We start from the raw sequence: 27,591 nt of genomic DNA on the forward strand, positions 1-27,591 counted from the left end.
CTTTCTGATGATTTTTCATTCTTTCATTCTTTGTCATTCTTTCATTCTTTCTGTCGTTCTTTCATTCTTTCTGTCGTTCTTTCTGATGATTTTTCATTCTTTCATTCTTTGTCATTCTTTCTGTCGTTCTTTCATTCTTTCTGTCTTTTTCATTCTTTCATTCTTTCTGTCGTTCTTTCATTTTTCTGTCTTTTTCATTCTTTCGTTCTTTCTGTCGTTCTTTCGTTCTTTCTGTCTTTTTCATTCTTTCGTTCTTTCTGTCGTTCTTTCGTTCTTTCTGTCGTTCTTTCTGATGATTTTTCATTCTTTGTCATTCTTTCATTCTTTCTGTCTTTTTCATTCTTTCTGCCATTCTTTCATTCTTTCTGTCGTTCTTTTGTTCTTTCTGTCGTTCTTTCGTTCTTTCTGTCGTTCTTTCATTCTTTCTGTCGTTCTTTCTGTTGTTCTTTCATTCTTTGTCTTTTTCATTCTTTCTGCCATTCTTTCATTCTTTCTGTCGTTCTTTCATTCTTTCTGTCGTTCTTTCATTCTTTCTGTCGTTCTTTTGTTCTTTCTGTCGTTCTTTCGTTCTTTCTGTCGTTCTTTCATTCTTTCTGTCGTTCTTTCTGATGATTTTTCATTCTTTCATTCTTTGTCATTCTTTCATTCTTTCTGTCGTTCTTTCATTCTTTCTGTCGTTCTTTCTGATGATTTTTCATTCTTTCATTCTTTGTCATTCTTTCTGTCGTTCTTTCATTCTTTCTGTCTTTTTCATTCTTTCATTCTTTCTGTCGTTCTTTCATTTTTCTGTCTTTTTCATTCTTTCGTTCTTTCTGTCGTTCTTTCGTTCTTTCTGTCGTTCTTTCTGATGATTTTTCATTCTTTGTCATTCTTTCATTCTTTCTGTCTTTTTCATTCTTTCTGCCTTTCTTTCATTCTTTCTGTCGTTCTTTTGTTCTTTCTGTCGTTCTTTCATTCTTTCTGTCGTTCTTTCATTCTTTCTGTCGTTCTTTCTGATGATTTTTCATTCTTTCATTCTTTGTCATTCTTTCTGTCGTTCTTTCAGTTTTCTGTCTTTTTCATTCTTTCATTCTTTCTGTCCTTCTGTCCTTCTTTCTGATGATTTTTCATTCTATTTTTCATTCTTTCATTCTTTCTGTCTTTTTCATTCTTTTTTCATTCTTTCATTCTTTCTGTCGTTCTTTCATTTTTCTGTCTTTTTCATTCTTTTTTCATTCTTTCATTCTTTCTGTCGTTCTTTCTGATGATTTTTCATTCTATTTTTCATTCTTTCATTCTTTCTGTCTTTTTCATTCTTTTTTCATTCTTTCATTCTTTCTGTCGTTCTTTCATTTTTCTGTCTTTTTCATTCTTTTTTCATTCTTTCATTCTTTCTGTCGTTCTTTCATTCTTTCTGATGATTTTTCATTCTTTTTTCATTCTTTCTGTCATTCTTTCATTCTTTCTGTCGTTCTTTCATTCTTTCTGATGATTTTTCATTCTTTTTTCATTCTTTCTGTCATTCTTTCATTCTTTCTGTCGTTCTTTCATTCTTTCTGATGATTTTTCATTCTTTTTTTCATTCTTTCTGTCATTCTTTCATTCTTTCTGTCGTTCTTTCATTTTTCTGTCTTTTTCATTCTTTTTTCATTCTTTCATTCTTTCTGTCGTTCTTTCATTTTTCTGTCTTTTTCATTGTTTTTTCACTCTTTCTGTCGTTCTTTCATTCTTTCTGATGATTTTTCATTCTTTTTTTCATTCTTTCATTCTTTCTGTCTTTTTCATTCTTTTTTCATTCTTTCTGTCGTTCTTTCATTCTTTCTGATGATTTTTCATTCTTTTTTTCATTCTTTCATTCTTTGTCTTTTTCATTCTTTTTTCATTCTTTTTTTCATTCTTTCTGTCGTTCTTTCATTCTTTCTGATGATTTTTCATTCTTTTTTTCATTCTTTCATTCTTTCTGTCTTTTTCATTCTTTTTTCATTCTTTTTTTCATTCTTTCTGTCGTTCTTTCATTCTTTCTGATGATTTTTCATTCTTTTTTTCATTCTTTCATTCTTTCTGTCTTTTTCATTCTTTTTTCATTCTTTTTTTCATACTTTCATTCTTTCTGTCTTTTTCATTCTTTTTTCATTCTTTTTTTCATTCTTTCTGTCGTTCTTTCATTCTTTCTGATGATTTTTCATTCTTTTTTTCATTCTTTCATTCTTTCTGTCTTTTTCATTCTTTTTTTCATTCTTTCTGCCGTTCTTTCATTCTTTCTGATGATTTTTCATTCTTTTTTTCATTCTTTCATTCTTTCTGCCGTTCTTTCATTCTTTCTGATGATTTTTCATTCTTTTTTTCATTCTTTCATTCTTTCTGTCTTTTTCATTCTTTCTGTCATTTATTCATTCTGTCGTTCTTTTTTCATTCTTTTGTTGTTCTTTCATTCTTTCTGTCTTTTTCATTCTTTCTGTCATTTATTCATTCTGTCGTTCTTTTTTCATTCTTTTGTTGTTCTTTCATTCTTTGTTTTGTTTCATTCTTTCTGTCTTTAGTTCTTTCTGTCGTTCTTTCATTCTTTCTGTCATTTATTCATTCTTTATGGCGCTTTTGTTGTTTCTGTCCTTTTTCTTTCGGTCTTTCTATCAATCTTTGTCTCTCTTTTTCTCATGCACACACACAAGCACAGTCACAGAGGTATTAATCTCAGCAGAGAAGCGCAGATGGAGAGATGGTGAAGAGGAATGTAGAGACAGCGACAGCTGGGGAGGAGGGGAGGGAGAGAGAGATAGCATGAGAGAGAGAGAGAGAGAGAGAGCTGAGTAAGAGTGAAGGTGCAGAGAGAAAGCAAATCAGAAGAGCTAATATAGACTGCAGACTCCGATCAAGACTGCAGAGCTCACAGAAGACTGTACACACGATTGCCTGATGTTTAGCAACACCATGTTTACCCAGAAGGACCAAAACTGACACATAGGGAACAAAGTGGGAGCCAATCTCTGCAGCACCTGAGAGACACAGAGACCGCAGCAGTGTTGCTAGCATCTTTAGCATCAGCGGAGCGCCGGGCTCTGGGGAGCGGGGAAGGGCTCTCCGTCGAGGAGCATGGCAGACGGGCATGCTGGCATGGCTGCAGCAGGGTGGACTGGAAAATGATACCAGGAGAAAATACGTAACCAACAAAATCTGCACTGACTGCCGCGGCCATCATTCACTATGCGCAGGGAGCAAGAGCAAGTACATGCACGTGGAATTGCACGCCATTGTCAACAACGCAACAGCGAAACTCTCCGTGCCCACAGCAGCAGCACAGCTAGTATTGTTACCATTAGCTCGAGCAATAGCGGAGATATTAGGTAGCATCTCATGGAGGTTATATTATAGTTATAGTAAACGATATTTAAGATTAAAGAAAATAGTGCATCCTAAACAACGGCTGTTGCACGTTTAAGTGCCTCTGTCTGCATTCAGATATCCAACAAGAACTTTTTGCACTCATATGTTGTTTTCAATGCAACTTTTTTAGCTTTCTTTTGCGATAATGTCCTTATTGACTCTAGCAGATGTCCTAAAGTTTGTCTGACATTTGCCCATGATATAGTAGATGCCGTTAGTAGTAGGTATATGATTGGTGAGAGAGTTCATTGAAGTTTGTGGTTGGTATGGTGAGGAGAGCAAATGCTCTAACTGGATTGGCTGATGAAGGCCTCATGGATTCGACTTCTGAAACGAGCAACAGGGACTCGAGACAAGAACGACGTTGCTGTAAGAAGCTATGCATCTTACTATAAACAAGTACAAGTGTGTGTGCGTGTGTGAGTGACTGCACGTTCCTGTGTTGTGTATAAGAAGGGACATTGTGTTGCAGGTTGACAGTAAATACACATGCAAGTATGTAATCGAATAGCTGTTCTTGAATGATAAATATGAACTATGAACAGACATTCTGTTGACATGGGCACAAGATAAACACACTGTAATTCTGTGTTTGTATTACTTGTAATAATATAAATGTTATAAACTTAGAAACATAAATGATGATATTATATAAGTTGTGTAGCTGTGGGGTGTTTGTGAACTGTATGTGTGTCGTAGTTGATCAGGTGTTAAAGATGATTTTAACACACTGTGGAAAAAATCACTGAGATAAAGACTGCAGTACAGGAGCCACAGGGTGTGTGTGTGAGAGTGTGTGTGTGTGTTTGTGTCTTATGTGTGTGAGTGAGTGTGTGTGTGTGTTTGTTTGTGTCTTATGTGTGTGAGTGAGTGAGTGAGTGTGTGTGTGTGTGTGTGTGTTTGTGTCTTATGTGTGTGAGTTAGTGTGTGTGTGTGTGTTTGTGTCTTACGTGTGTGAGTGAGTGTGTGTGTTTGTTTGTGTCTTATGTGTGTGTGTGTGTGTGTGTGTGTTTGTGTCTTACGTGTGTGAGTGAGTGTGTGTGTGTGTTTGTGTCTTACGTGTGTGAGTGTGTGTGTGTGTGTGTTTGTGTCTTACGTCTGTGAGTGAGTGTGTGTGTTTGTTTGTGTCTTATGTGTGTGTGTGTGTGTGTGTGTGTGTGTGTGTGTTTGTGTCTTACGTGTGTGAATGTGTGTGTGTGTGTGTGTGTGTGTGTTTGTGTCTTATATGTGTGAGTGTGTGTGTGTGTTTGTGTCTTAGTTGTGTGTAAGTTTGTGTCTTATGTGTGTGAGTGTGTGTGTGTGTGTGTTTGTGTCATGTGTATGTGTCTTATGTGTGCGAGTGTGTGTTTGTGTCTTGTGTGTGTGTGTGAAATTGTGTTTGTTTCCTATGTGAGTGTGTGTGTGTGTTTGTTTCCTATGTGAGTGTGTGTGTGTGTGTGTTTGTTTCCTATGTGAGTGTGTGTGTGTGTTTGTTTCCTATGTGAGTGTGTGTGTGTGTGTGTGCGAGTGAGTTTGTTTCTTATGTGTGTTTGTGTGTGCATGAGAGAGAGAGAGAGAGAGAGAGAGAGAGAGAGAGAGAGAGAGAGATTGATAGTGTGGTTGTGTTTGATGTGGTCAATACTATACACAAGCACTTTTTATTCTTTAGCTTACTTGCACATGTTCTTACTTTCATTCTCTTCTTTATTTTCCTTATTTGTTCCTGCTTTTTCCTTCAACTTCCTTCCTTCCTTACATTATTCCCTCTCCTTCCTACACTTCCTTAATTCTTTTTCCTTCCTTCTTGCTCAAAATTAAACCGATTAGAAAAACTGTGCTTTTTACAGTAAAGTGTACTTTTACTGTGTTTACTGTTAAAAAGAGAGAAAATGCTAGAAAAAGCCAGACATTAAGAGATCCTCAAACCTTTCAGAGAGGAACAATCCTGCAAACACTGCTGTTTGTCAGATGTACACTATGACTTCTTAAAGGTGTTGGCAGTACAGTTTGCTGTGGTCATTTACTGTGGCGCTAATGCTAATGCCAAACACATCCTTCATGTTTATGCCAATGAAAAAAAAGAACTTTGTGTGAATATCTTTCTTTTATGAATTTTGTTTTTACTTTGTGTGCTAATTTATTTTACCATAGTTTTCAGTCAGCTTCACTGTCAATTGCGATGTTAGAGTGTGTTATGAAAAATAGTTGCATAATTACACCACCTGATTTCCCTGAAATGGTCTGCACTTATATAGCGCCTTTTTAACCTTAATGGTATTCAAAGTGCTTTACACTGTGACTCATTCACCCATCACACTTTCATACACCAATGATGGCAGAGGTGCTATGCAAGGTGCTAGTCTGCCGTTGGGAGCAACTTGGGGTTCAGTGTCTTGCCCAAGGACACTTTGGCATGTGGAGTCGTGTGGGCCGGGAATCGAACCACCAACCTTGCGATTAGTGGCCGACCCGCTCTACCACCTGAGCCACAGCCGCCCCCCTAAAAGTGGTCCTGGGGTTTATACTGACACCCATCAGCGTAGATGCAGCATCACTAATTACTAATAACACTGTAGAAGGATTTATGATGTCAACACATGCATTAGGAGTCACACAATATGTTTTTTTTAGGTCCGATACCGATAACGATTATTAGAAATCAAGGTGATTGATAACCGATATTTGGGGTCGATAAACATTTGCACAATTTTAGTGCAAAAAACACAAACTCCAACACAAAACGTCCTTTAAATGCCTACACTCTTCATGTAGCTTACTGATTAGCCTGTTTAGTCAAGTCTAAAAATGGCAATTGGATTTTATTCACAACGGAGGTGAAAGATTTTACACCAACAAAGTTGACGTTGCATTTGCTAAACCTCCAAATGTTGGTAAGTTAGCTACCACTATCAATGCCATAATCAGCTGTAACATGTAAAAACACCAACTCAAATTGGCGAGTACTTATCTCTGCCGCCCATCTACAGTATATTGCTGCTCACTGTATTTCTCCATTACAGTCTACTGTCGGTGAAATAACCATGTCTGCAGCTCTACTATGCGTCGTCTCATGTCACAGGCCAAGGAGAGAGACAACGTGTGCGTAGTGTGAAAGGGCATTAATAAAGCATGTTCGGTGCTAGAGAAAAATAAGATATAACGCTGAACGATCAGTGCTATCAACACCCCACACCGTTTGCTGTGTACGCAGCTCCGTAGATTTGTCACGCTTCTAACCTAAAGTGTAGAAACGGTGACATAGGGCAACCGTTGTCATGATGTCCGAGGACTGAGGTCCATATGGAACAAATCCGGATTCTGGACCCTTCAGTACTTCAGTATCTGCATTCTTCCCTTTGAAAACAGCTCATCCACTCTGATGCATCTTTCTCTTTCCTACCTCTCCCCCACGAATACGGAGTACAGGGTTGATTGGCCATTTACTCGTGACATATAGCCAATCCGATAACGCTGTTGCCGGGACATTGAGCAAGACTAAAGCTGCGTTCACGCTGCCAGCGACACGCAGCGACAAAACTACCTCATCTCATTTATTTTCAACGAGAGCTGGCGACTTCCGGCAACACGAGCGATGCCGACCGTTGGCGACCGGATGTGGGCATGTCCAACGATGCGGCAAAGTTGAGAATTTTTTTGAGAAAAGTTGAGAGCTCACGTGATCCATCCATCCATCTTCAACCGCTTATCCGAAGTCGGGTCGCAGGGGCAGCAACTCCAGGAGGGGGCCCCAAACTTCCCTATCCCGAGCCACATTAACCACCTCTGACTGGGGGACCCCGAGGCCTTCCCAGGCCAGTGTGGAGATGTAATCTCTCCACCAAATCCTGGGTCTTCCCTGAGGCCTCCTCCCAGCTGGACGTGCCTGAAACACCTTCCTAGGGAGGCGCCCAGGGGGCATCCTTACCAGATGCCCAAACCACCTCAACTGACTCCTTTCGATGCAAAGGAGCAGCGGCTCTACTCCGAGCTCCTCACGGATGACTGAGTTCCTCACCCTATCTCTAAGGGAGGAGCCCGCCACCCTTCTGAGGAAGCCCATTTCGCCCTGATTCTCCGGCCAACCTCCCCAAAGTACTTGAACTCCTTCACTTGGGGCAATACCTCCTTCCCTACCCGAGGTACGCACTCCATCGGTTTCCTACTGAGAACCATGGCCTCAGATTTAGAGGTGGTAATTCCTCATTAAACGTGATTCTAATATTTTAATAATAATATTAATAGTAAAGAAACAGTGCTGTTTAGACTCTCCAAACACACCACTAGCGACATGCAGTGACAAAGTAGCTGGCAGTGTGAACGCAGCTTAAAGCAGTAACCTTTCAGAGAGAGGCAGTGGCATCAGAACCAATGGAGCACATTTTAAAACTGAATCACATCAGACAAAATAACGATTCCGAAGATTAGAAAAACATATAATATCGGATCCAACATATATGATAATAATGATGTCTCTGTGCTCTTGCCATAGGGTTCTGCAGACTCGTACACCAGTCGCCCATCTGACTCTGATGTTTCTCTGGAGGAAGATAAAGAGACGCAGCGCAGAGAAGCTGAAAGACAAGCTGTGGCCCAGATCGAGAAAGCCAAGGTCCATGTGCATGTCTCACTTACTTACTGTCTGTCTTTCTAGCTCTTCTGAATATATTCTAAAAATCAGTATAACCAGGTTTGTTCTTCATAAGCAGGTCAAACCAACTAAATTGGAAACGGATTGCTTTGATTTGTCAGTTCTCTCTCATTGCTAGAGTGTGTTTGCACATGTGGTTAGGCAGTTCTTCTTTAGTCTAATCTTCATGATACTGGCTGTTCACACTTTGAGATCTCACAGTGTCTGTTGACACTGAATCATGCAATGACTTACTCATCCACCCCAAACCTCTCACTCTCTCTAATTAAAACACACACACACACACACACACACACACACCTCTAGGGTTTGTCTGGATGTCACATATTCTTCTAAGGCTATTTTGTGTCATCTTTTTAAGAGCTTTCTCTGCTCCGAATCAGAGCAGATGTTTGGATCAAGGCGATGTATGAAACTTAAAATCACACATTCCCATTTGGCATTCTGTAATCTATTTTTATTCTTCTATATTTTCTCCTGTTATTGTTATGCTCTTTTTCACCTCTAGGGATGATAGCTATTTTTAGCACTCTGCATCAATCAGATTTTATAATACATTTATTGCACACATGAATATTAATGATAAAGTCAGATGTCCTGCGGCGAGCAGACAGAAAAAACACCCTCACCTCATCCGCTCATACAGATATAGATCTTTAATAACAACTAGGCCTATATTTGTACTTTTTCTGGAGGTGAGTGGTGCTTGTCCACGCTCTCTTCTATGATGCTATAGGTGTTCCTATGCCGTTGCTAAGGTGTAGTGGGTGTTTGCTAGGTGGTTGTTTACTGGTCCAAATGAAAAGAGCCCACCCTGAAGACTCTATGACATTCTGGTCTGCAGATATGGCTCGGTTCCCTTCTTTAGTGGAAGGCTTTAGGGTTTTTTCCCACCCATTTTAGTATATGGCAGGCAGGGCTGGACTGGTAATGTAGCATACCGGGCATTTTCCCGGTGGGCCGACGCACTTTGGGGCAGATCAGGGAAGGACTGGCCATCAGGAGAACCGAGGGGTCCGATGGGTCGGTCGCGATAAGCATAAATGAGCCGCTGCATTACACGTAACGGATCACAATATGGCGCCGCGATATGCAGACAGTGAACCCCCCCTCCGCTCAACAACTCTTGGCTCAACAACACACCCCCACCCCCCCACTTTTGGGATGGCTGGTCCCTTGTGCCTTGCCCCGGAAACTTCTCATGTCCCTACCCCAATGAAGAGGCAACCTGTTACCCACTCTAAAGATCAAATCATAACAAGCTGCTTAAACACAGTACGTAACATACATTTACATCTACATTCATGCATTTGGCAGACACTTTTATCCAAAGTGACTTACAGTGCACTTATTACAGGGACAATCCCCAGAGCAACCTGGAGTTAAGTGCCTTGCTCAAGGACACAATGGTGGTGGCTGTGGGGATCGAACCAGCAACCTTCTGATTACCATTTCAGTGCTTTAGCCCACTATGCCACCACCACTCACATACCACCACTTCTGTAGTGATGGTGAGATGAGTGTACCTTCATGCTCTCCTAGTGATCACTGGTGGGATATTAGGTTGGAATGAAACAAGGAGAGCAGCGGATCAACAGTGCTTGTTGTCATGCTGTACTTTAACACACTATCACAGTGTATGCAGAGAATACAGCTAATGTTCCAACACTGCTTACATTGAGCCCGCTTCTCTTCCTTCAGAGAGGAAGTCAAGAATGCACATCTGTGTGTTTTTTCTTCTGTGTTGCGGGTAAGACATGACATCCAGTGTACAAGCGGTGTAGCGCCCTTTAGCAGCGGATTCATGTATAGACAGTCTTTTCAACGTCTGCTGGCAGGATTACGGAAAGCATTTGTTCTGGAATTGTTTGATTGACGATCGATCAAAGTATTAACGGCAATTAATCGGTTAATCATTAACATTCCTACAGGAAAACATCCATAACCCTATTTATGATCGTTACAATTTTCTTTGTGACTAATTCATTTATTTTTCCTTTTTAACCTGAATGTGCAATTACAGTTTTTTTTTCATAGCCTAAAACAATCTTAACTCAAAATATACTCAAATAAGCTAAATGTGTTGTGTAAAGTCAGTTGTGTTTCACAGATGATGTGAATGAATGGAAGCTGATCAGTATGGAAGGACATACACGCTCAAGGTTACAACTGCTCGCTCTCTCTCTGTGGTCAATACTGCATGTATAATGGAGGACTGTGTTGCGTAAGAGGCAGACAGTGGTTGGGGAAAAGCATTGAGTGAAAAGGCTCCATGCAATGTTTACAGTATTATTACTCAAAATATAATTTAAAGCTTTAATAATAAGATACCAGAGAAAGAATGAAGCAGTTTGGATCAGACTGATCATGTGTGTGTGTGTGTGTGTGTGTGTGTGTGTGTGTGTGTGTGAGCAGCCAACCATCTCTTCCATTAGAGGACACAGTGTCCTGTTTGCCATACCCACAATTCACTACATGTGCAGGCCATTATCTGGATGTTAATTACACCGAGTCTGCGCTGACGGTCCCCTGCCTCTCCAACACATGTGAGACACACTCACTCCATCATAAATTATACATGACAGCTGCACATCATCTTCCTGCTGGTTTATATTTGTGGTATAACCTCCGAAACCTAAAGGAACATTTCACCAATGTCGTTCCATATTCCTATGGTTTCCTTTATTGGACCACAAAATGTATCCAGGCCACTCTTTTCCAGATAAAGTGAATGAGAATCAAGGCCATGAAAGCTAAAGTGAGCTACAGTGCATTAGGGCGGGGCGATATATCAAATATTTTAGCGATAATTGCCTTATAAATATCTCAATATTGATTACATCGTCAACCCCCCTGCCGAGGGTCAGTGAATTGTTTTTGCTTTAATGATTTTGCTTAAAAAATGTAATTAATATATTGAAACATGAAAAACATAAACAAAAAAACATTTCTAAATTCAATATATATATATATATATATATATATATATATATATACACAAAGTGATAATAAAATCTTATTTAACCACCTCCCCAAATCCAACTATTTACCACCGTCTGCCATCACGCAATCATCCGTCAACGACAACAGGTTGAAAATTACTAATAGCCTCACTTTCTTCTTTGTTTATTTAATGCAAAGATATACATTACTGAATATGCAGAGTTGCGTTCACAATGCATGCTAACTACACGGAAATAATGTGAACTAAACTCACAGCACCTCCCGAGATGATCGGAGATAGTTTGCAGCTTTATTCTTGTAAACAGTTTTCAGAATGAACAAAAAAGGGAAAACTCTTTACATGTGCTTGTTCCACATGTGAGGTCTGTTCTGCTGCCTCTGGACAAACAGCGAATCAGACACAAGCATTGACGGCTTTTGTTGTCTGTTCTTAAAATATCGATTCAGTGGCTTGAGGTAGTCCGCACAGTATTTTGTGCGGACTACCCGGGTTAGAATCCACCTTTTGTCCTAATTTTTCCCCTCTTGTTTTCTGTCTCCACTCTTAATATTTCTATCAATGGTCAGGGATGATTATGACTTGCAAAGGCCCCAGGGCCAATTATCTCCAAGTGCCCCCCTCCAAAAGTTGTTATTTTTCATTGTTGATGGGTTTTCGAGAGGTGGAATCGCAAAACTGGATCGCGAAACCTTAAAGCCCAGGGACGCCCCCCTGGGCAGTCAAGGGCCCCTGTGCACTGGCACCATTGGCCCGGTAGGTAGTCCATCCCTGTCAATACTACTTACAATAACACATAAAAATGTATATAATGGGGTAAAATTAAGCATTTTTTTTCCCTGCATTGAAATTTTTATTTCAATGCAAATGATATGATATTCAAATTCATCTTGCTTATTGTAAGGTTTATAAGTGATAAATATGTTTCTCATGTGATTGAAGAATTGATTAATCATGCGCCTGATGCAAAAATCCCTCGAAATGTGAGCTCTGGTGGCAGGACAGCGCAGAGCGGATCACATGCGCGACGATTAAACTGGGCTTTTTCCAATATCGTGACACAGAAGGCAAAACTTATGCAACCCATTTGAATTCTACATTTTTCTATTTTAAAGCGCTTTGGAGCAGTTCAAAAGTGCCAAACGGCAGAACTGACATTATGAACATCTCTGACAAGGAAAGAGAAAACCACTGTCCTGCATTAATTACAAGACACCTCAACATCTTCAACCCATACTAACATTTATCACAGTAAATTGAAACTGAATTTTTCATTACATCTGTGGAAGTTGTATTAAAAAAGTTAGCAAATAAACAGTTTATTTTAAAGAAAGACCAACCAACCAACCAAACCAACCAAACAACCGACCAACCAAACGACCGACCAAACAACCAACCAACCAAACCAACCAAACAACCGACCAACCAACTAACCAAACCAACCAAACAACCGACCAACCAACCAACCAACCAACCAACCAAACGACCGACCAACCAAACGACCGACCAACCAAACGACCGACCAAACAACCAACCAAACAACCGACCAACCAAACAACCGACCAACCAACCAACCAACCAAACCAACCAAACAACCGACCAACCAAACAACCGACCAAACCAACCAACCGACCAAACAACCGACCAAACCAACCAAACAACCGACCAAACCAACCAACCAACCGACCAACCAACCAATCAACCGACCAACCAACCAACCAACCAAACCACCAAACCATCCAAACAACCAAACCAACCAAACAACCAACCAAACAACCAAACCACAAAATCAACCAACCAACCAAACAACCAACCAACTGACCAACCAACCAAACCAAACAACCAACCAACAACCAAACCAACCAAACAAAACAACCTACCAACCAACCGACCAACCAAACCAACCAAACAAATAACCAACTAAACAAAAAAAACAAACAACCAAACCACAAAACCAACCGACCGACCAACCAAACCAACCAACCAAAAAAAAGCAAACAACCAAACAACCAACCGACCAACCAACCAAAAAAAACAAACAACCAAACCAACCAAACACCCAAACAAATAACCAAACAACCAAACCAACCAAACCACCAACCAACCGACCAACCCAACAACCAACCAAACAAAAAAACAAACAACCAAACAAGCAACCAACCAACTAACTGCCTGACCACTGTAATGAGGAGCCAGACATGGTCTTTCTTGTGATTATGGCATTACAAATGCAACTGTTAAACAATGAAAGAACTATGGTAAACATAATGTAATGCACAATATAGATTTAGGGTGTGTTCACACTTGCAGTTCAGTTCTCTTGGTGCAAAAAAAAGAAAATGATACATTTAGTCCTGGTTCTCTTAACGTTCACACTGGCATTTTAAACAACGAACCTAAAGATACAAAAGCGAAGACATCAGGATAAGTTCACAACCTGATTGGACAGCTTTTTTGACGTATATTTTGATGGAACTTGTCGATCTTCCAAAACAATGCTAGCTGCTGGGCTAAATGTACTTGTTGGACCCACTTTCCCTTTACCTATAACTGAACATTTTGTACACTTGAGCATTTTTGTGCATTTTTTCCAGTATACTGGAAATATGCTCGTTGGACCAAATGTTAATAATGAACTTTACCTCCTCATTGCTCCATGTTTGACCTCTGCTCAATTTGTTTTGTGTACTTTCTACGTTATCAAATCATGTGATTTTTATGGTTGCATCTTGTGAAATCACATCCTGTTATTGGTCCGTTTAGATGTGTTTGGCCCATGCTGCGTTCATATATCAGTCGAACCGCAGCAGAGTTCGTCTGGAAGCGGACCAAGACCCACTATTCAGAGGTCTCGGTCCGCTAGTTTGGTGCGCACCAAGGTTCAATGGCAGCGTTCACACTTGTTCAAATGAGCCGCACTAACAGAGCAATCGCACCAGAGTTCATTTTAATCGAACCAAACATGCCAAGTGTGAACACACCCTTAAAGTCTGGACCTTTATAAATTATTAGCAAAGTCATGTGTTGATGTTTGAAGGCATTTTATTGATGTTTGAGATTAGGAATCAGTCTGACCTGGTTTGGCTTCAGATGTTCATAAAATCAAAATGATTGTCAAATCATTAAGATACTGATGATAAAAAACAAAAAACAATATCTGTTATGGCAAACATTTCCACTAGCAGTCCCAAATCAGTAAAGTGTTTTACTCATGAGAATTACAACTAGGCCTATAGAAAAATGGTGTTAAGTTTGTTTGATTTCCCACAGCACCTAGAATTCAGAAGTATGACGCTAGCAACACCATGGGTTATGGCGTCAGTTTCTAGGAAACACATACTGATAAATGTATAATATGCAGTATATTAAATGCTCTGTAAGTCACTTGGGAGAAAAGCATTTGCCAAATGAATAAACATAAAAGCCTATACCCCCACTAAACTCCCTCCTCCCCTTTATTTACTTCTTCATTGATTGATTCAATAGTTACTCCAGTTCTCCCAGGAGAGCGTCAAGACTGAAAACAATAACAATCAATGTCCAGACTCAGAGGTCAAGAGAGGATATGGGGTTAGATAACGTCTTATGTTTTCCCTCCAGTTTTAAGTCTCAGTATCAGTCTGCAGTAATTAACTGGATACAACCATGAATACAATCTGTGAAGCATGATCAGCCGTTCTTGATATTCAATTCCAAGCAAAGGCAGTATTAACCTTATGAATGGTATCAAAACTGCGGTGTGCTTGTTACTTTCAATGTATATTACAATCTCTTTTGACATTTAATCACGTGCAGGATATGAATTATAGACATCAACAATTACATTTTCACTTGTTAAAGTAACTGGTGGTGCGGTTACTCACCTCAATCCGGGTGGTGGACTCAACTGGACGAGTCTCAGTTGCCTCCGCTTCTGAGACGTCAATCCGTGCATCTTATCATGTGACTCGTCGTGCATGACACTGTGGAGACTCACAGCATGTGGAGGCTCATGCTACTCTCCACGATCCACACACAACTCACCACATGCCCCATTGAGAGCGAGAACCTCTAATCACCACCACGAGGAGGTTACCCCATGTGACTCTACCCTCCCTAGCAACCGGGCCAATTTGGTTGCTTAGGAGACCTGGCTGGAGTCACTCAGCACACCCTGGATTCAAACTAGTGACTCCAGGGGTGATAGACAGCGTCAATACTCGCCGAGTTACCCAGGCCCTGAGTACTCGTTCAGCTTTAAATATTCAACAAGTAAAATTACTACTCGAATATTGCAACACGACTTTCCTTTGTGCCTTTGCATGCAGCAATGAAACGGCCTCTCTCACCTAAATCTTTCCGTTACACTTCCTGCATTGATTGTTGATTAAGGAACAGCTAACCCCAAATTTTTAACTCATTATTTATAGTTATTTAAAGTGGTCATATCACTTCAGGAGACTTTAAATGTATGTTCACTAATAGAATTGCACAATGATCCGTCATTCACGCCTGTTCAGAAATGGCATTACAGATATCAAGAATTAATATCTTGCCCATTTCATATATCAAACAGTTGGGTATCGCCAGCCACCTCGCGATACGATACGTATCACGATTTATGTCACGGTACGATATATTGCGATACATCACCATATCATGGTTCGATTTCTTTATGAAAACTAGTTTTACATGTTCACTAATCCAAATATAATTAGTTATAACTAGCATTTTCACTCTTAATTCCATTCCCAATATCAAGAGTTGGCATTTTAACTACTGAAAGTTACATTTCACTTTGAATTACCATTGTGGATGAATTGTGCTGTAAATATAAACTTGTCTGGCTTAATCGGATGATGTTTCAATCAATTATCTTAGTAAAATTCAGTGGCTGATGTTGTTCCTTTACATTTCTTTTATTTGGGCATTTTATCCATTTTTAAATGGACAGACAACAGAGAGAGGACATTTTTTCGGGGACAGAGAAAAGACATGGGATCTGGACACGTCACATACCAGGTTGAAACCTGCGCCTCCTACATGAGCATCACAGCACAGTTAGTCTGGAGTGTGTGCACTCGGCAGCTATTTTTAAGAAACGTGTGATGATTGATGTTGGTTTCTATGGCAACTTTCTATCCCAAATATAGTCTCATGCCATCAAACACGCATTGGATAACATTTGGCTCTCTGTAATGCAAATTAAATATTTAGAAATTCTAAATGCCTCACTTTTTGGAAATTTGGGTAAAAATATCCATGCATTTCTTAGTGTGAGTATTTCGGATCTGTTGTAAGAAATAGGTTTAACAATGTTCTTTTCTATATATATATATATATATATAGTGCAACTTTTTCCTCATTTTGTCATGTTACAGCCTTATTCCAAAATGGATTAAATTCATTATTTTCCTCAAAATTCTACAAACAATACCCCATAATGACAATGTGAAAGAAGTTTGTTTGAAATCTTTGCAAATGTATTAAAAATAAAAACGTAAAAAAATAAATCACATGTACATAAGTATTCACAGCCTTTGCCATGACACTCAAAATTGAGATCAGGTGCTTCCTGTTTCCACTGATCATCCTTGAGATGTTTCTACAACTTGATTGGAGTCCACCTGTGGTAAATTCAGTTGATTGGACATGATTTGGAAAGGCACACACCTGTCTATATAAGGTCCCACAGTTAACAGTGCATGTCAGAGCACAAACCAAGCCAAGGAATTGAATAAAGTGCAAGGAATTGTCTGTAGACCTCCGGGACAGGATTGTATCGAGGCACAGATCTGGGGAAGGGTACAGAAACATTTCTGCAGCATTGAAGGTCCCAATGAGCACAGTGGCCTCCATCATCTGTAAATGGAAGAAGTTTGGAACCACCAGGACTCTTCCTAGAGCTGGCTGCCGGCCAAACTGAGCGATTGAGGGAGAAGGGTCTTAGTCAGGGAGGTGACCAAGAACACGATGGTCACTCTGACAGAGCTACAGCATTTCTCTGTGGAGAGAGGAGAACCTTCCAGAAGAACAACCATCTCTGCAGCACTCCACCAATCAGGCCTGTATGGTAGAGCGGCCAGACGGAAGCCACTCCTCAGTAAAAGGCACATGAAAGCCTGCCTGGAGTTTGCCAAAAGGCATCTGAAGGACTCTCAGACAACGAGAAACAAAATTCTCTGGTCTGATGAAACAAAGATTGAACTCTTTGGCCTGAATGGCAAGCGTCATGTCTGGAGGAAACCAGGCACCGCTCATCACCTGGCCAATACCAGTGAATACTACAGTGAAGCATGGTGGTGGCAGCATCATGCTGTGGGGATGTTTTTCAGTGGCAGGAACTGGGAGACTAGTCAGGATCGAGGGAAAGATGAATGCAGCAATGTACAGAGACATCCTTGATGAAAACCTGCTCCAGAGCACTCTGGACCTGTGGGGAAGGTTCATCTTCCAACAGGACAACGACCCCAAGCACACAGCCAAGATAACAAAGGAGTGGCTACAGGAATCTCTGTGAATGTTCTTGAGTGGCCCAGCCAGAGCCCAGACTTGAACCCAATTGAACATCTCTGGAGAGATCTGAAAATGGCTGTGCACCGACACTCCCCATCCAACCTGATGGAGCTTGAGAGGTCCTACAAAGAATGGTAGAAACTGCCCAAAAATAGGTGTGCCAAGCTTGTAGCATCATACTCAAAAAGACTTGAGGCTGTAATTGGTGCCAAAGGTGCTTCGACAAAGTATTGAGCAAAGGCTGTGAATACTTATGTACATGGGATTTTTTTGGTTTTTTATTTTTAATAAATTTGCAAAGATTTCAAACAAACTTCTTTCACATTGTCATTATGGGGTATTGTTTGTAGTGTTTTGAGGAAAATAATGAATATAATCCATTTTGGAATAAGGCTGTAACATAACAACATGTGGAAGTGCTGTGAATACTTTCCGGAAGCACTGTATAATTTTGCAATTTAAATATCGGCAACATTGCAGCTTCTCTTTAACATGTTGTCAACCCCAAACTAATGCCATATGTTGTAGATAATTAAAAATAAAAATGCCATAATTACAAAACAATGAGTACCAGAATGTAGCAGTGCACTACTTGAATTATCTTGTTGATCATCAAAACTTGACCCAAGATGTTTCTCATATTAACTCATTTCCTTCTATACAGTCTAAACCAGTGGCATTCGCAGTACGCACGAACGTCGGCTACAGTGCTTCCCCTGAAGATGACGTCCCTGTGCCTGAAATGGCCGTTTCATTTGAGGCCAAAGACTTTCTTCATGTCAAAGAAGTATACAGTGCATATATATTCACAGATGAATGTGCATACAGGAGGATTTCTTTATTCAAATCTAAAATATCTAATGATTGTGATGATAATATTCTGGCATGGGTGCTTTTGTGTGTTCAATGACAGAAATTTAATAACGACTGGTGGATTGGCCGTTTGGTGAAGGAAGGGTGTGACATCGGCTTCATCCCAAGTCCAGTGAAGCTGGAAAACACTCGCCTTCGTCAGGAGCATCGTGCCAAACAAGGCCGATTTTATTCAAGGTAGCTGCAAATATTTCACGCATCAGATAATGCTTTAATACGGCCATGTTTAAAGTAACTAGACTTCATCTTAAGTTTCGGGACGTCAGCACCTGCCAAATTCAGCTTGGAGTCATTCGCATTTTTCTTAACTGCTTTTTTTTGCTGGTCAGTTACTTGTTGCTGGTAGACCAGCTTGAGCAGTGTACCCAAAACATAGCGTTTATTCTGGTTACCAGCTGAATTTGCTTTTCTGGTGTTGGCTGTTTGTGTTCACGATCTCAGGAAATCATGCATACATATTTAGATGACACCTATTTTTGTTAATCTGTGTTTCATTCTGTGATCTATTCCTTCACAGTAAATCAGGGGCGAATTCTTTGTCTAGTTTAGGAGACGTGATTTCAAACTCGCGTAAATCAACTCCACCCTCCTCTGGTAAGTCATTACCAATTCATGACACTTTAAAATGCCTATTTGAGAAACCTAAACTTTACATTTTCAACATTATTCGACAACGTTACGCATCAAAAAACAAAACTACTTTTGATATGTGTAATCGGTGTTTGAAGGTTCCCTGGTGAATTTAGCATGTACATATCTGTCATATTTCTCCCCAAAATAAGCAACACAATTATAACTGTTTAAGCACATTTCCCCCAGCCCAACATTGTCATTACTGTAATGCAAAATAGCATTCATTCACTCAGACATATATATATATATATATTTTTTATTCATTTGTTTTTACAAATTACATGCGAGTATATAAACACAAATGCTGTTGATTGAGCTCAACTGGTAATGAACCCGGAATATTCCTTTAAGAATATTTTGCATTGGGGTCCCGGGTAGCTCAGTGAGTATTGACATTGACTATCACCCCTTGAGTTTTGAGTTTGAATCCAGGGCGTGCTGAGTGACTCCAGCCAGGTCTCCTAAGCAACCATATTGGCCCGGTTGCTAGGGAGGGTAGAGTCACATGGGGTAACCTCCTCGTGGTGGTGATTAGTGGTTCTCGCTCTCAGTGGGGCGTGTGGTGAGTTGTGTGTGGATCGTGGAGAGTAGCATGAGTCTCCACATGCTGTGAGTCTCCGCGGTGTCGTGCACAACGAGTCACGTGATAAGATGCGCAGATTGACGGTCTCAGAAGCGGAGGCAACTGAGACTCGATCACCACCACCCGGATTGAGGCGAGTAACCGCACCACCACAAGGACCAACTAAGTAGTGGGAATTGGGCATTCCAAAATTGGGAGAAAAGGCTAAAAAAATATGTTTTTAATAATAATATTTTGCATTCCCAAAAAAGACTTCTTAAGAATGTTCTTCATGAAATCGCAACATTCTGACGATCTTCTTATAATTTATAAGAACTTTCAGAATTTATTTCTTAAGAAGTTTTTGTGTAAATTCACCCCTCGACCTCGACTCGAGTGCTTCACATTTGCAGAGCAATACGCTTATACGAAATACTCTAAGCTGTCCCATTTGTGTGCTTCAGTGTTTTCGTACTGTGTTTATGTCTCTCAATTCAAAGCATGACAGAGAAATTCAAGTGTATTCTCATTTGATGTCTAATTAACTCTAAACTCATGTTGTACAAATGATTATAACGCATTTACAAAGTGCATATGTAACGTTTTCTTTGTATGATCTTGAGAGGCTCATATACAAGTGTGTGTATGTATATACTGTATGTTTGTGTAGCTGTGGATATAGATGCGGCTGGTTTAGATCCAGAGGAGAATGACGCTCCTCCCCACCAGCGTTCTCCTAAAGCAAGTCCAAACACAGTCATATCCCCTTTAGCCCGTGAGAAACGAATGCCTTTCTTTAAGAAGGTAAAACATGTGCGTCTTTGTCCTGCATTCGCCCGTATGGCTGCATCTGTCACCTGCCGCGCAGCAGACGCACGCACAGCCCGTTCCGCTTGTTCATGTTGACTCATTTCACTCACTCTGTCTGTTCTCTCTCCCTGTCGCTGTCTCCCTATCTCAATATTTCACACCTCCTTCTGTGTTTCCCTTCTAATCTCCTCAGCTAAACAGAGGCATAAGTCGGTAAGTTAGGCAGAGGACTCCAGCTGCATCACTGTGTGTTTCCCGCCATTTTTCTGTTACGCTGCTATAGTAATATTTTTGCTGGTGTGTTTGTGTTTGTGTGTGTGTGTGTGTGTGTGTGTGTGTGTGTGTGTTTAACAGAGAATGGTGCTTCTAGATATGAATTAGTAATTTTGGATAAGCTTAAACAAGTATATAGGACTGTGGCTTTATGACACTATCAAAACATTGCTCTGTTTGAGCATCCCAACCAGTCCAAGACAACAACATCGACTCAAAAAATGACTACCACGCCTGGAGTTGCGCGTTCGAATCCAGGGTGTGCTGAGTGACTCCAGCCAGGGCTCCTAATCAACCAAATTGGCCCGGTTGCTAGGGAGGTTAGAGTCACATGGGGTAACCTCCTCGTGGTCGCTATAACGTGGTTCCCGCTCTCAGTGGGGCGTGTTGTAAGTTGTGCGTGGATGCCACGGAGAATAGCGTGAAGCCTCCACACGCACTAGGTCTCCATGGTAACGCACTCAACGAGTCACGTGATAAGATGCTCGGATTGACAGTCTCAGACGCGGAGGCAACTGAGACTCGTCCTCCGCCACCCGGATTGAGGCGAGTCACTACGCCACCACGAGGACCTAGAGCGCATTGGGAATTGGCCGTTCCAAAATTGTACAAATCTATAGTTCTTCTGTAGTTTATATTATCAAGTGCACTGATTAATGTAAACAAATAGGACCTTATTGTAAAGTGTTACTGGCGAAAACTTTGTCCAATTAATGGTTGGGGTTAATTACGGCTTCTTGTCCAATGTTGACCCCAATTTTTGATTTGCCAAATTGTCTGTGATACTTAATGCAGTTACATTGTACAGCTAATCTGATGGGTGTCATACCTAATTTGAGTCATTTGCAATATATCAGTTTTTTGTATTTTCTGTAGTGACGTGCACTTTTCGTTGTATGCGTCTTTTGATTCACTCATGTAAGAAGAAAAAATAACAACACAGCATTAAACTTAAATCTGAGAAGTTTACCAACACATAAGGGTACATCCTCATGCATCTGAAATTAAGTTTGACACCTGAACAGTTAGTACTTGCAGTTCATTTTTGGCTGGTAAAACACAAATCTACTGTATTACCCTTGTATTTCTCATAGGTGTGACTGTACATTGGGTGTTCAATGTGTGTGGTGCGTTTACCTGTGTGTGTGTGTGTGTGTGTGTGTGTGTGTGTGTGTGTGTACACATCTGAGAGGCTAATGCTGTGTTTTTGTGCTGCTCTACAGTCAGAGCATGTTCCTCCATATGATGTGGTGCCCTCTATGAGACCAGTGGTGCTGGTGGGACCCTCCCTCAAGGGCTATGAGGTCAGGCCCTCCAGAGAGCATTATCAGTCACTTCATAGAGAACATGCTGAAGGAATAGTTCACAGAAAAATGCAAATTCACCGTCATATCACTTAAAACATGTATGATGTACATTTAGCAGAATGACCAGGTTGCTCTTTTTTATATAAGCAATGTAGTCTAATATAGCGTTTGTCGGTTTTCGAAAGTAAAAATACCTTCTAATTTTTTCCATTGCAGAATTGATTAATAACAACGACTTATTAAATCTTCATAGACAGACGTAACCGTGAGCTCTGAGGTTGCTAACGGATGGTATATGCTTCCGCTGAAGCCATCAGTCTGTTATTTCAACTTGAAAATGAATAGAGGAATTTTTGGTGATTAACTACACTTCCCATGATCCTGAAGAGAAAGATTTTGTGGTCAGTTCTGCATAACGCGGCGGCGGCTCATTTTAGCATAACGTGGCCCATTCGGCACGTTTCGCGGCCGACACACCAGCCCGCTCGGTTCTCCCGTAGGCCAGTCCGCCCATTATTCAAAGAAAACTCTGTGATTGGGGGCCTGAGTAGCTCAGCGAGGATTGACGCTGACCATCACCCCTGGAGTCGCAAGTTTGAATTCAAGCTATGCTGAGTGACTCCAGTCATGTCTCCTTAGCAACCAAATTGGCCCGGTTGCTAGGGAGGGTAGAGTCGCATGGGGTAACCTCCTTGTGGTCGCTATAATGTTGTTCTCGCTCTCAGTGGGGCGCGTGCTGTGCATGGATGCAGCGGAGAATAGAGTGTAGGTCTCCGCGGTGACATGCTCAATAAGTCACGTGATGAGATGCGTGGATTGACGGTCTCAGAGGGTCTCAGGATTGAGGCGAGTCACTATGCCTTCAAGCGCATTGGGAAAATGGGAGAAAAGAAAACTCTTTTAGACTGATTTTCGAATACTTTTTTGCTTCAAATCAAAGTTTGCATCATATTGACTACTTTTACTTTTTTTGACTGTTTTGACTAGCACTCGAGTCGTCTTCTGCTTTTGTTGTGTGGAAAAGAGCAGCTTGGTCTTTCAGCATAATTTCTCCCTTTGTGTTTCACAGATGAAATAAAAAAAACAAAGGTTTTAGGTGACATGAGGGGTGACTAAATGATTTTAGAGTGAACTATCCTTTAAAATACAGAGTTTTTAACTCCTTTTTGACCAATGAATTTCCAGGCATTTGTGATGACTGAATACAGATTTTTATTTTAATTAATTTTGATTCTGACCCATTTGCAAATAAATCATTCACTGACAAATCGGCCATTACCAACAAGCAATATCTAATTAGGAAAAATATATATTCACTCTATAAAAGCGAATTTTCCATGACTTTTCCAGGCCTGGAAAACACAATTTTAAAATTCCCTGATATTTCTAGTATAGTCTGACTAAACATTTTACAATTGTGCTTAAATCTGTGTTACGTCATTGTTTACGTGTGTACGACTTTAAGTTTTGTTTACCATTATGTTATGTTTATACTGCTTTATTATAACAAGTAATTGTGTGTAATGTGTATATGTTATTATTACATTATGCATCATATATTTTATTTACGTCAATTTGTGGAACAGATTAAAAACAGTTATTTTCCTTTATTGCTGTAAACAGGTGACAGATATGATGCAGAAAGCTTTGTTTGACTTTCTGAAACACCGGTTTGAGGGGAGGTAAGTCTTTACGCTCTTCTGGTCTCTCTCTGTCTGTTCTCTTCCTCTTTGGCCCTCCTTTGGGGTAGTTTGTACATTTGTGTGTGTGTGTCATGTGAGTGCACAAAGTTACTTTAAATAGTCACATCTCATTGCCTTAATTGGCCATGCTGGTACATGCACACAATGCTGGGTCACATGCTTTCTCCTGCCTCAGAGCAAAATGTACTGGATTCCCATTGTGACATTTACATCAAACTCCTGAATATATGTGTGTTGTGAAGTGATACATTTGAATCAGGGTTTTACACTTGGGTACCAAATTTGAGTAACAAGTATGAAAAGATTTAAACATTATCCCAAATGTCACACTATACACTATGCACTAGTAGTAGTGTTTTCATTTTCTAAGTGCAGTATTGTCCCAAATGGAATAATTAACATATTTTTACAACACGGAAGCATAAGCCGTTTAACAGCTGACGGAAGTGACGCTTCAAACGCCATGCGTTTGCCGCTAGCTTTAGCGTGTAAGCCAACCTCAGTTCAACACTTGTATTTCTAACTGCTTACCATGGTCCTTTTCTGCATATCGCAGCGGCTCATATTAGCTTATCCTGGCCCATTTGGCCCGTTACACGGCCGGCCCACTGGCCTGCTCGGTTCTGATCGGCCCCAAAGTGTGTTGGCCCACTGGGAAAATGCCCGGAATGCCAGATTACCAGTCCAGCTGGTCAGACTGGTCTGAGTCGGTTCTGGGTACTACATTTATGGCATTTCTCGGTTCTGCACGGTTCCGGGTCCAAACTTTCAAATAATAGACTGGTACGAGTCGGTTCTGGGTACTACATTTATGGCATTTCTCGGTTCTCCACGGGTCTAGGTCTATATTTCAAATAATAGACGGGTCTGGGTCAGTTCCGGCTACTACATTTAAGGCATTTCTGGTTCTGCACGGGTCCGGGTCCAAACTTTCAAATTATAGACTGGTCTGGGTCAGTTTCCGGATAGCATATTTCCAGGTCTCTTCAGTTTCGGGCACATATTTTTGGACCCGTGAAGACCTCTAGTTCCTAGTGCATTAACTAATGTTAACATATGCAACATTTGATATAAAAGTTATATATATCTGTTTAAATGAATATGAATAAATGCTGTAGAAGTAGTTTTAATTGTTAATCTTATTTTCAAGAAGCAGTTAATTGTTTTCTCTCATTCAGGATTTCCATCACGCGTGTCACAGCGGATATTTCTCTTGCCAAGCGCTCTGTGTTGAACAACCCCAGTAAACAGGTCATCATCGAGCGCTCAAACACACGCTCCAACTTAGGTGAGAGAGAGTCGATTTATGTTTATGAGTGTAAGACAAACAAATCTGTTTACTGTTACCGGTTGTTTGGATGATCTACATTATATTATATGAATGATATTAAATGAACTATTATTTTATATTATATGAAGTCCTTTAATTAAAGGTCTTGATACACTCATTGTAGTCGCTTGTACAGTCACAAATTAACTTGCCTTCAAACACTGTACAGAGCTGAATAGCAAACATGTTCTGTTGTTGTTGTTGTTTTCAATGGTATATACAATATATTATCTTGATTTGTAATATATTTATGGAGTTTTTAGTTTAAGCTTATTATTTATTTAAAAGTCATTCCAGAATATGTTTATATAATTTCCATATAATCTGGTGTAGTGTTAAAAAACATACATCATTTTTATTTAATTATATTTATTAGTAATTTTCCCCCTAAAATACAGAATAATTTTATACAGTATAATATATATATTTTTTAATATATTTAAATATATTTTTATGTTAGATTTATTATTCAGATCAGTCATTTTTATTTGTATCTTGCTTTTCACAATACACATAATTTCAGAGCAGCTTTACAGAAAATCTTAAAATAGTGTCCGTATTGTCTTTTTATTTGATTTTTATTATTATTATTATTATTATTATTATTATTATTATTAATAATAATAATAAGACAAACTTTTTAAAGAGAGTTTTAGCTGTTTTAACTTTTTATATTTTAACCTGAATTTCAGCATAAAAATATCAATAGTCATTAAAAAAAATATATATATAATTTATATAATTATATTTTTTTTATGTATTATTTATATAATTATTATATAATTATTATTTAATTTTTTTCAAATTCAGAATGAATTTCTGTTTTTATTTATAATGTTTATACCGTATATTATTTCAGTTTGCAATATAGTTTTTTTATTTAAAATGCATTTCAAACAATTTATATAGAGTTTTAGTTGTTTTACCTGTTTTTATATTTTAACCTGAATTTTGCCATGAAAACAGCTAAAGTGTTTGTTAAAATATGCTAAATTATTTATTTATTTTTATGCATTTTTTGTCTTTGTCTCATTAAGTACACGTTGAAGAATGTCCGTCTGTCATTGTTCAGACACGCTAGTCGTTTCCCTGATAAATACATTATTACAGGCAGTCCCGCCCCAAACTCACACCATTGGTTGAAGCAGAAGATGTTGGTCCACTCATCAAATAGAGAAATGTTTAGAAAGCATGACCGAATCACAATATTCACCAACAACTTACAGTATAGTTGAATCTTCATATGGTTGGAGAAATTGTCCGGCATTGAAAAATGACACTTCAATGTTACGGTTTTGACCTAGATCTCTATATTGTCTGGGAAACTATAATAGGCTCCTACCTTGCTTTTGTTAAATATATGTGTACACGTGTGTGTCTGCAGCGGAAGTACAGAGTGAGATCGAGAGAATCTTTGAGCTGGCTCGCACATTACAGCTGGTTGTTCTAGACGCGGACACAATCAACCATCCAACTCAACTGGGAAAGACCTCCTTAGCTCCGATCATTGTCTACGTCAAGATCACCTCTCCAAAGGTGCACGCACAGAACGGTTCAAATACACACATTCACTATTCCTCTGCCTCGCTGTAATGTCCTAAAGTGGTGCCATGGTTTGCCGGGATTCATGATGTCTTTCTAATACTGGACAGTTTGGAAAAAACTAAGGAGAAATGGGAGAAACATTATAAACAACTGCATTCACATATGCTCTTTTCCACACCCTACTGAGCTGACTAACTAGACAGCATTTGAAGCAATCATAGGAGCATCCGGATGCAAAAACTGTTCCAAAGTGTAGGCTGCAAAGTGATGTTGCCTTCTAAGATGGCAGAGTTTTAAGGCAGCATCACAAGTGCACTTCATAAGCAATTCCATAATGTGTTGCGAAAATGTGTTGAAAATGCTGATTTTATTTAGCCTATTTGGTCAGTATACGAGGCAGCTCACAGCCAGTGTCTTCCACTGAGTCCCAGCTAAAATCACACTGACATTGTGCTGGTATTGCGATGATGATGTCACACTGTGGTCATTGTCATGGTGTCGATAATCACTGTTGTGTCTCCGGATCTCACAGGTTCTTCAGAGGTTAATAAAGTCTAGAGGGAAGTCTCAGGCCAAACATCTCAATGTTCAGATGGTGGCAGCAGACAAACTGGCACAATGCCCCTCTGTGAGTACACACACACACACACACACACACACACACACACACACGTGTTTGTTTTACAATCATAGTGGAGACTTCCATTGACTTCTATTGTTTTGTACTGAACTACTTACATGTTCTATTACCTTCTTCTAAACCTAACTCTTACATAAACATTTCTGCATAATATAATATAACACGGAACGTTTTCCTAACGTTAGCATATGGTTCCCGTTTGGTTATATTTTGGCAACAGATTCTGAACGTTCTAGGAACGTTCTCTTTACGATTATAAGCATAAACAAACGTTCCCAAAACGTTTCAGGGAGTTTTTTTTTTTGGCGTGTGTTTAACAACCTATAAGAACTTTCACAGAACGTTCTCTATTGGTTATTTTTAGGTTTCAGTTTTAATAACCATAACTAACCTTCCCAGAATGTTGCAGGGAGGTTTTGTGGGATAACCTATGAAGAGCAAATTCAGAAAGTTTTCTAATGGTTATTTATG

General features: G+C 39.7%; 1 protein-coding gene across 2 annotated transcripts in view; it reads left to right on the forward strand.

Annotated features, from left to right (window-relative positions):
• LOC127638602 (voltage-dependent L-type calcium channel subunit beta-2-like) overlaps positions 1 to 27,591 on the forward strand; it is a 64,863-nt gene that overhangs the window by 25,998 nt on the left and 11,274 nt on the right. For both annotated transcript variants that reach the window (XM_052120225.1, XM_052120301.1), the window contains exons 2-11: positions 7,829 to 7,948; positions 18,109 to 18,231; positions 18,358 to 18,494; positions 18,835 to 18,911; positions 20,183 to 20,316; positions 21,819 to 21,899; positions 23,526 to 23,584; positions 24,784 to 24,893; positions 26,320 to 26,471; positions 27,013 to 27,108. In XM_052120225.1, coding sequence (XP_051976185.1) covers positions 7,829 to 7,948; positions 18,109 to 18,231; positions 18,358 to 18,494; positions 18,835 to 18,911; positions 20,183 to 20,316; positions 21,819 to 21,899; positions 23,526 to 23,584; positions 24,784 to 24,893; positions 26,320 to 26,471; positions 27,013 to 27,108 — 1,089 coding nt within the window. The remainder of the gene's footprint in view (positions 1 to 7,828; positions 7,949 to 18,108; positions 18,232 to 18,357; positions 18,495 to 18,834; positions 18,912 to 20,182; positions 20,317 to 21,818; positions 21,900 to 23,525; positions 23,585 to 24,783; positions 24,894 to 26,319; positions 26,472 to 27,012; positions 27,109 to 27,591) is intronic.

This window comes from Xyrauchen texanus, chromosome 1, assembly GCF_025860055.1.
Source record: "Xyrauchen texanus isolate HMW12.3.18 chromosome 1, RBS_HiC_50CHRs, whole genome shotgun sequence".
Classification (NCBI taxonomy): domain Eukaryota; kingdom Metazoa; phylum Chordata; class Actinopteri; order Cypriniformes; family Catostomidae; genus Xyrauchen; species Xyrauchen texanus.